General features: G+C 42.3%; 1 protein-coding gene across 3 annotated transcripts in view; it reads right to left on the bottom strand.

The window, feature by feature from the left end:
- Positions 1-1,319: 1,319 nt before the first annotated feature.
- UACA (uveal autoantigen with coiled-coil domains and ankyrin repeats) overlaps positions 1,320-9,969 on the bottom strand; it is a 60,643-nt gene continuing 51,993 nt past the window's right edge. For 2 of the 3 annotated variants that reach the window (XM_063448714.1, XM_063448716.1), the window contains exons 12-19: positions 8,189-8,221; positions 7,964-8,062; positions 7,596-7,632; positions 7,452-7,504; positions 3,931-6,705; positions 3,603-3,731; positions 3,266-3,331; positions 1,320-3,166 (exon numbers count right to left, since the gene is read on the bottom strand). In XM_063448714.1, coding sequence (XP_063304784.1) covers positions 3,095-3,166; positions 3,266-3,331; positions 3,603-3,731; positions 3,931-6,705; positions 7,452-7,504; positions 7,596-7,632; positions 7,964-8,062; positions 8,189-8,221 — 3,264 coding nt within the window. In that variant the 3' untranslated portion in view covers positions 1,320-3,094. The remainder of the gene's footprint in view (positions 3,167-3,265; positions 3,332-3,602; positions 3,732-3,930; positions 6,706-7,451; positions 7,505-7,595; positions 7,633-7,963; positions 8,063-8,188; positions 8,222-9,969) is intronic. The other variant, XM_063448715.1, reaches the window with a different exon arrangement.

Below are 9,969 nucleotides of genomic sequence, written 5' to 3'. Positions count from 1 at the left end.
ATTGCTGTGTATATGTAGTGTTGTGTGATGCTGCAAAGTCCTTTACTTATTTTCCCCATAGTAAGAAGGTGGCCAATTCAGAGAGCATCAATTCCATACTTAAAATATTAATTTAATTTAATATTAAACACAGCTTCAACACTCAGAAAATGTAAGTTTTTTTTTCCCCTTTTGTTTAAAATAATGGGGATTTAGTTAAGGTATATGATCATACATTGCATAAGCTTGCAACAACATCAATGTAACCCATCTTTGTCAAATCCTAGTCCTGGAATTAAACTTCATAGGACCCGATTTTTTTTTTTTTAAAGGGTACATTGATGTTGTGGCAGGCTTATGCAATATATGACCATATACTATAACTAAACCCGCATTATTTATTACCCAAGTCAGTTTTTTTAAACTATATAACTTAGAGAGTTTTGAAGCTGCTGTTAAGAGCGTACGTGCCCTGGATTGTCTATGTTGTGCTAACTGGTTCCAGCAGCACCCTTATAATGTATCCATGTTTAGGTGAGTGCAGTCTTTCTGATATTTTAAAGTACTACTCTATGCAGCCAGTGTGATTCAGGACCCTGAGCAGCAAGATAGATAGTTTGATATTCAGGTTCTCCCCCCAGTCCACTTACAGTAGGGGTTATGCAAGAACCATGTTTTCTACGCAACAGAAGACTGGCACGGTTTGCCGAATGCTGACATTTTTCATACACGCGAATTTACAGTCTATTCATTGGCTAAGACATGGGAGGTGAGCTTATTCTTTAAGAGCCATTGTAGAAGTTTGAGCACGGGGCATAATTTTGTGAGTTACTATTATATTATGAAAAAACAAAAACACAACTACCAAAATATTAAATCACAAACAGTTTGGTGTGCAGATAATGGTTACCCAAGGATCATATATACAGGATTGGCAGAAGATAAAGTAATACTGCCAGTGGAATCTCCTACTTGAGATTTGGATACAGAAAGACCACCACTCATTTTCGGCAGGCTGCTCAGGATTCCTCTTGCTGAGTTGTGCATGTTAACAGGGGCAATGTGATATCGTGTGACATAAATCGTTTTATTCTGAAATGATTTTCGTGTACTCAAAATATACAGAGCATCTGATCTTTTCTCCTAGTGCAGCTTGTATTGTAAAATCAGCCATGATTGAATTTGTGATGTCGTAAGTGAGTGGGACAATTACCATAGCAATGTCAAACAAAAAACATCTATAACCATGGTCAGTATTAAACACCCCTTAAATATATATATATATATATATATATATTTGAAATGAAAGCTTCAACCAATTACGTGACAAGACAGACAACCTGAGTAAAGTAAATCTTTATTGCAGTTTACATAAATCCAGTTCAGTAAATGGGCTGGGTACACAACCCTCTATTGCATATTAAGCTCAAAGACAGTGTAATCAAGGCTAGGCAATCTATATATAGCCTTATGCTCAAACAATGCCTAACTCCCTCAAACTGCTACCATGTACAGATATTCCATTCCAATAGAGGAACTAGCGAATATCACTGGGACTAGAAGGCAGATACCATAGCACTGGGATAGCATATCATCCCAGCACCTCGAAGAGTACATGCTGCTTTGTTAGTTTCCACGGAACGCGTCAGACCTGCTGACCTTCCCATGGTAGTATAAGCGATCCAAAATATCCATACAAAATATATATACTTATATAAATATAGATCTCTATCTCTAATTACTGTGACTGTAAACTGCTATCTGAATGTGTAAATGGTTACTTGAACCAAAAAGTAAAAACTTTTGAACCTGGCCAGCCAAGTCCATGTAGAAACAAAAGGACTAATTTTAATTAACGACACACTAACCTGTAACACTGTCACTACGCTTTGTGACAAAGTCGCATGGAATTCTTCCTGCATTTGCATCTCTGTTCTAATTATTTCAATCTCTCTATCCCAATCTCTTCCCAGCTCGATCATTATAAAATCTCTTGCTTTTTACAGGTTAATGTGTGTCTTAGCGGTCCCAACCCCATAGCACAATGGCCAATAGCCAACTACTAGTAAAATTCTGGAATATTAAATAATAAAGTCACTGGTTCACCGAGCAATTTCTTCAGACACTAATCTCTCAGTAAATTGCCCTGATTCTCCCACCTCTCTACGAAGAAATGTTTTTATTTAATCCAGAAATCCAAATGGTAACTGTTCACATCAGATATCCAGCCTGCGATTGGCCAAAAAATAATAATAATAATACAGATTTACATTGAACTATTTTTCCAATTAAAAAGAATATCAATGTCACTCAACCAGTCACTGTTCACGCGGCAGTCAGATTAGATCCTTATAACAGATGTTCTGAGTGAGTCTGACCCAACTGGGTCTATTCCAAACTTGTTTTCCTCTTTCCCATTCCTTCAGTTTCTCATTATCACATCACATTCTAACCAATAGTTCACTTATCTTTTACAACTCCTCTTCCTCTGCTCCACATAACCGACTTACTATACTACATTCTTCCCAAGTCAATTCTCTGTTGCCTCACATGTTCCTCCACTCCCTCCAAGCTTTCATTTCCTCTCCACCTGCATGTTCGCTTTCTTCTCTTCCTCTACACATCATTCCCGATGCCTTGTAACTTCACAGTCTTCTTAAAAGCCACCTCTTCACATCCCCCTTCCCATCTCACATACCAGCTCCTTCAGTAAAGCTTTATGGCAGAACACCCTTTTGTTTACACCCACGCATTCTACATCTACAACATAGATTATCTTCATACCATATCCCAAGTTCTTCTCCCTCTACATTTCCCCCCTCTTCAGGCTCTCATATCATGACCCTTTATCCATCCCACATACACATCTCAACAGATTATTTGCCTGTTCACTTATATCACTCTCAACACTTTTACTTGTTTCTTTCATGCATGTTGCTCTTTCTTCAACCCAGTGTATCCGGTCTGTATTAACGGTTTAAGAGTCATGGTTTCCTGGCGATAGTAGACTGTACGGTAGGTTAAAGTTTGTATATATACGGAGTACGAGTCTTAAGTTCCATTTTTTTGCGTTACAAATTTTTCTCCTCGCTTGACAGACATGGCAGTTAAGAAATTAGCAGACAAGCTCTTGTCGCATGTGTATGATCTGTAATAAGGCATCTTGTACATCAGCATCCATGTGACCCTGTAAACAACACAAAATGGTGTTACCAAAATATAAATACTACAGCATCAACGTGTAAACTCTGGAAGTTAATGCAGATTAAGGACTACGGTCTAGTACCTGGACAGCATTCAGCAAATGTGCACGGTAGATGGAGATAATTTCTTGATGTCGGTGTTGAGAGTCCTGCAATGATCCAGAAAGGCATTACACAACCAAAACTAACCAATGCAGATTATATTACTGTGAAAATTGATTGTAACAAGATTTACTATACTGGGCAAAAACACCAGAGCATGATAAGTGTAGTATACTTTTTGGAGAGTAAAGTAGCAGTAAGTGATATGTAGAAAGCAGAGCAGTGGTTTGTGATAGACATGTGTTAGAGAAGTAACAATGACTGCTCTCCACAAATTGGCAGTATAAGAGTAGCACACAGAGGGATAACAGTACTTACATCCAGTTGGCACTGTAGGGCTGTGATCTGGGTCTGCAAGGCCTCCAGAGACTGGTTCTTCCCAGGACCACCAGTGAACTGGCACAAGGACAGTTTCAGTTTCTCTACATCATTGTGGAGAGTGCATATCTTAAAGATGCAGAGAGGATACAGGTTAGATGCATGGACAGAGATATTGAAGTATGGATATAGAAGAAAAATGAGACAGGGCAAAAGGGAGAGGCAGAATCACAATGGGAAAACGCAAGAACTAAATTCCAGAGGCACAGGAGAGTACAGCAATACAAGTGATGACAGGTTAGCGCCTGCAGCCAGCCATTCAATTTACCTCTTTGTCTTTGCCCTCCATGTCTCTGGATGACAATTGTATGCGTCCCTTCAGTTCTTTTACGGTGTTCATTGACTGGTCATACTTCAACTTCAGCTGAGCGATATCATGTTCTATGTCACCGTGCTTCTTCCGCAGCCTTTCACTATGTTCCTGTGCTGCATGCAGGTCTTTGGCCATCCTCCTGGATTCCTCTCCATGCATTCTGCAAGATTCCTCAAGCTGAGCAATTACCTGTTCTAACCCTAACTTTGCCGTTTGGTGGTCAGAATTCTCCCTGTCCTTGCAGATTTGTAACTCCCGCAGACTATGTTTGGCTTGCTGCACTTCTTCCCTAAGCCTCTTAACTTCCTGATCCATCAGAAGTGCAGCTTCCTCCTTTTCCTGCAGTTTCTGTTGTGTTGCAACCATGTTTTTCTCCCATGTTGCCTTCTCCTGAGCATGCAGAGTCACTGTGATAGAGCTTCCTTTTATCATTTCCAGTTCTTTCTCTAACCTTTTAACCTGAGCCTGTACATTCTCATACAAGTTAACTTGGGTTCTCAGTTCAACCTCAAAGGATGCCTTGGTGTTACTGAGCAGGTCTTGAAGCTCCCGATGCTGTACTATAGGAACATACTGACTGTTCACAGTTTCTTGCAATGTCTTTAGCCTATTAGCAGCCTGTTGACATTCGTCTTGCAGTTCTCGCTCTTTATTCTTAGCCTCTGCAAGGGACTTCTGTGCCTCCTGTAAATGGCTTTGCAGATCTTCTAGCTGTCTTAGCATTGCATTCCTTTCCTGATTCCATGAGGCACGCTCTTCGTTTAAGGCACACTCTGCACTGTGCAACTCTTTCTGCATCTTCTGCATCTCTTGTTGCTGCTCATCAAGCTTAATTTTTGTTTCACTGCTAATTTGGCACTGTTCCTGCAACTCTAATTCAAGCTCCATTCTCGTGGTCTGAAAGTTACGCTCCTTCTCCTCCATGCTGGTTAACGGTGCATATTTCTCAGTGATGCATTGATGAAGTGTGTCCAGCTCTTCTCTCTGTTCTTGAATAGCCGCCTGCAGTTTCTGCACCTCATCTTGTGCTTTATGGTACTTTGCGTTTGTCTGGGTCCATTCTTGCTGCTTCTGTTCCACCTGTTTCTGTAACCCTGACACCACTGCTTCATGATCCTTCAGTTTAACATACTCTGTGTCCACTTCCACCTTCAGGTTGTTTAATAATGACTGCAGATCTGTCTTCTGGGTAATCTCTTTCTCCAGCCGAATCTGCAATCCTGTCCATTCTACAGCTTTACGATCCACAAGTTCCTGCAATTTTGCCTGCTTTGCTGCTGAACATTCCAGTTTTGACTTCAATCCGGCCTGTGCCATAGTTTCACTTTCTAACTGTGCTTGAAGTGCTGTCCTTTTAGTAGTCTCTTTTTCCAGCTGTGCACGTAGAGCTGCTAGCTCTTCAGTCCCACTCTCAATTTGCTTCTTAAATGTGGCCAATTCTGCTTTACATTTCTCAAGCTCAGTGGTTAGTTTGGTGGTGGTCTGATGATGAGTTGTCAATGGCACATGGCTTTCCTTCATGCTGGTGTTCTCAGACTGGAATGTGCGGGCTTTACTTTCTATCTCCTCACATTTCCTAAGTGCCTCACTAAGCAGCATTTCCAGTTGTGTAATTTTTGACTGCATGTCCTGCAGCATCTTATCATGCTCCTCCCGAGGGATGCTAGATGCCTGCAGTCGCATTATATCTTCTCGAAGTGTTTTTTTTTCTTCCTGCAACTGTTTTTGTTCCAGCTCAGCCTTTCGCAGACTCTGTTCAGAATCAGACAGACTCTGGCTCAGTCGAGCTATGGTTTCCTCACAAGCTCTTTTTGTCTCTGCATGAAGCTGTGCAGGTACATGTTGGTTTCTCATTTGTCCCATCAGATCCTCAACTTGCCTCTGCAGAAGAACTTTCTCAGTCCGTAACTTCTCTGCTTCCCGGGCCAGGCTGATATTCCTAATTTTCACCTCCTCTAACTCCTTTATCATTAGCTCCCACTTACTGTCTGATCTTTTCTTTTCACCTTGGCTACTATCCAGCTTCTCTCGTATCAGAGTCAGCTCGCGTTCAGCCTCTGTTAAACTTCGAGATTTCTCATTTACCTCGTTGGTCAAAAGGCATCTCATATTTTCAAATTTCTCTGCAGTGACTGAAAGACCAACTTGCTCCATGGCTTCCTTTGCTCTACGTTCTGCTCTCTCTCTATCTTCTTCACACACCGCCAGCTCATCTTGCAACCTCCGATTTTCCTTACGCAAGCGTGAATCCTCCCTCCGTAGTTCCTGTACCAGAAGCTCATTATGACGAAGCTGATTTCGCAGTTTTCCCACCTCAGCAGACGCGCCTTCATACTTGCTTTTTATGTCTCTCAGTTGCTCATTCAAGTCCTCCGCTCGGGCACTTCCACTTAGAGCTTCTTGTGTCAGGTGGTCTTTTAATGCCAGGAAATGTGATTGCATTTGCTTTACTTTACTTTCAGAGTCTAGCATTCTTTTCTGCACATCGCGGAGGGCTTCTTCCAGCTGTCTTATCTGCTGATCAGACTCTGCTTTAGAACGATCTCTCTCGGAGGCTAGCGCAAGGCACTCAGATGATCTTCTGGACAGTTCCTGTTGCAATCTCATAGTCTCTTCCCTTGCCGCTTCATAGTATCTGCGTACTGTATCCAACTCCTGGCGCTGATCCACAGTTTCCCCAGGCAGCTCCAAAGGCCGCAGCTGAGACCTGGCCGGCAGGTGAGCTACAAGCTTAATAAAAGATACAAAATCCACAAAAAGTAGATTAGATCTAAACAATCCACAAAAATATACTTCCAAACAGTTTCTTAAAGTTATCTTGTAAAACAAAATAGTTACACAGGTTTAACAAATGGGGTCTTTTAACAAAAATTATTTAAAATGAGATTTCCAAAAAGTTGTTCAAATCAGTGAAAACCCAAGATGCTTATTCACTTAACAAGTGTTCAGGGACATTTCACCGAACATAGACGAACACACAAGAGCAGGGAATCCCTCTAATTTCCACGACAGCTCGCACTTACCACCCCGCGAGAGAGCTGGTCGCAAGTGCGAGCCGTCATAAAACAAGTAGGTCGCAAAACGAGGACCACCTGTATTATATTGTGTAGGTTATTCATACCTTCTTTCACATAGGTGTGCACTTTTTTATTTAAAGTTTCTCCTTTTGCTATATATAAATGGGAAAAGGGTTGCAAGTAAAGCCAGATGTAGAGCAGAGGTAGGTAAATAACAGGACAGCAGAGTGTCCATCACGGGGAGTAGGGAATTGGCTGGATTGTAAGAGATCAAAGGGGGATGTGTGTGAAAGAACCTTAGAGGCAGAAGGGGCAGACAGGGTATCAACGTGGATATATATTCACTAAACCCTCACTTCAAGTAGAAATAGAGCTATTTTCTAAACCGCCAACAGATGTAATGTACACCTGATTACATGAGAACAAGCCCAGTCCCCCATGTTCCCCATCACTCATTACCTGGGGATTTGCACTAAGAAGAGGAACCTGCTTCATTACAAAGTCTTCTTTACCTTGTAGGAAAGAAAGTTAAAAATACTTTGTTTGATGACTGGAAGAAGCCTTTACAAGGTTTTTTTTTTTAATGCTCTTATTCATACTTACCAGTGGATGGGCTGCTTGGGACAGAACTGTTCTTCTGCTGCAAAGAAAGATCTGGAATTGTAAAATGCTCTGAGCTCAACAATGTAAAACAGCACTAATTGTTACTGGGACGATCAGGGTCCCTCTCTGAAATGTCACTCTGTTACTACTTTCTCTCCATTCTTTTCCCGATTAAAACATTTAAATCAAAATGAATATTCACTCTAATACAGAAATCAGAAATGTTTCCTTTACCAAAAGCCACCCTTCCTTTTTTTAATACCCTTTTCCCCAAGTTCAGTTCAAGTCTACTGTTTGCACCAAGCACTACTAGATCTCTAACTCCCTTCCTTTCCACCCTTTATTTAACCATTCAGATGGATTCTTACCTCATAATACCTAACTTTTCCTCTAAGATTTTCCATTGTTTTCAGACTTTCCTCCAATTCTTTTTCTTTCGCTTCGAGCAGTGCTTTGAACTCCTCTCTCTGTTTGGGTCAGTGGAATGAGAAAGTATTTCAGTGACAGCAATATATGTGTATAGAGGTTTAGCCTTCCCACCAGAGGATATAACCATTTCCTTTACATTCAACATCCAGGAGGAAAATTCTTACCTCATTCTCAAGGTCATCTGACATCATCTGTTCCTGTAACCAAAGTCAATAATTAGGTCTGTGAGTTTCCAACATCAGGATCACAGCATTTTCCCATAAGCAGAGTAAAAGTTAACAAATGACTTGTGTCCACACACAACTTCTCCCAAGCATCAATAAGACCAGAATGACCACAAAAAAACAAGACTTCGTTAAGAGACACGCCCACATCCTATTACTAGGTTGCTGAAAAAGTAGATCTCCTCGGAGATTTTATAAAACAGACCACACTAGACATGCATTAAGTACGACTCAGCTGCCTGAAAAAGACCAATGGGTTTTCCACAGATTCAGCAATCCTTAGAATTCCAGGTGTCATTTGAAACACATAAATCAATCATGTGTCAATCAATCTGGTAAGACCTCTTTTTTTTTAATCCTTTATTTTTGTAGTGCACGTATATAATACAGGCATGCTTGAGGTGCCCCGAAAGCAGTCCTCAGGCTTTTCCCACGCTTAACATGCGGAGTGTGTACGATTAACTGGCACAATTTTTGTATTTTATCAGGCTCAATTAACATAACATTAAATCATCAATTTACATGTAAGTATATATGTTTACAAACAGGGTTGGTTCGTGCGTGAGCTGTAGTAGTACCAATATATATATATATATATATATATATTACAGGTAGTGCGGTACAGCGCTAGTTATTTTGTTTAGCTAATGCCTGTGTACCTGTTTGATGTGAAACGGTTCGCTTATATGGAAAAACCTGCTAGGGTAGGGTCGCTAATTGTAGTAGTTGCGCTTATGGTTATACATAGGTATTTTGCGCTTAGTGCGCTATTTTCGCCTCAAAAGTCTAACGGTGAGATTGACAAATTGAGAGGCTAGTATAGAAAGCTAGTAGGGTAAATGCCTATCTTGCACCTTAAGCAAAAATTAATTAGTAGACTAAACATAACAAAACATAACAAAATTAGTATGGTGTATGCTGTGCCAAGAAGCTCAGGGTAGAAGGATGACTCCTTTTAAATCCCTACACCCAGCCTACAGCCAGTCCAGAGTACACATGAGTGTCCAGATAGAGAGGGGTCAACAAGGCAATATATTGCAGTGTACCGAGAGTCTGTGTAGTTGTGTAGGAGCCTTTCAGTGCCTGGTAGAGGTGTCTAGGCCTCAGTCTGCAGAGTCTTCCGTTGTCAGCCGACGCCTGTTCTGCTAGGCTGTTGGCGCGTTGTGTGGGCCTCCTGGATCAGCATCCTCCCTTTCGTGTGCTGTGGAGGGGAACCCCGCCTGTGTCTCCCGCTGGTATCAAGCCTCACTGCCTCCCGGTCACCGTTACTGCCGATGCCACAAGCTTTCAGGTGCGGAGTTGCGCCTTGCTGGGTGAGGGTTGTTGGGGACGCTGAGGTGCTGGTGAGCCGTGCGTGTTGGCGGGTCCCTCTCTGAGGCGTGGGGATGCACTTGCTGGGGCCCCAGTACCTTGTGCTGTTTCCCGCCGTGCTGTCCTCTGGCGCTGTCCGAGAGCTGCTCTGGGGGTGCTCAGGGCATTCCCGCTGAGGTATCGCCGGGTTGCCGGGCGGATCCAAGCTTCCACCTCTCTCATCGCCCTCCTGAATGACCATTTCTGGGCATGGAGCTTGGCCCAGAGGCTGGCGCAGATCTGGTCATAGAACTCCCATGTGTGCCTGGGAGGCTTGATTTGCAAGCGTTTTGTAGTAGGCCGTGTCTGTGCCGCCATCTTGTCTGGGCCCAGCAGTGGCGTCACTAAGGGGGGGCCATGCACCCCCCTAG

The sequence above is a fragment of the Pelobates fuscus genome, chromosome 3 (genome assembly GCF_036172605.1).
Source record: "Pelobates fuscus isolate aPelFus1 chromosome 3, aPelFus1.pri, whole genome shotgun sequence".
Lineage (NCBI taxonomy): Eukaryota > Metazoa > Chordata > Amphibia > Anura > Pelobatidae > Pelobates > Pelobates fuscus.
The sequence above is the reverse complement of the archived record's forward strand: the minus strand, read 5'-3'. Positions and strand labels throughout refer to the sequence as shown.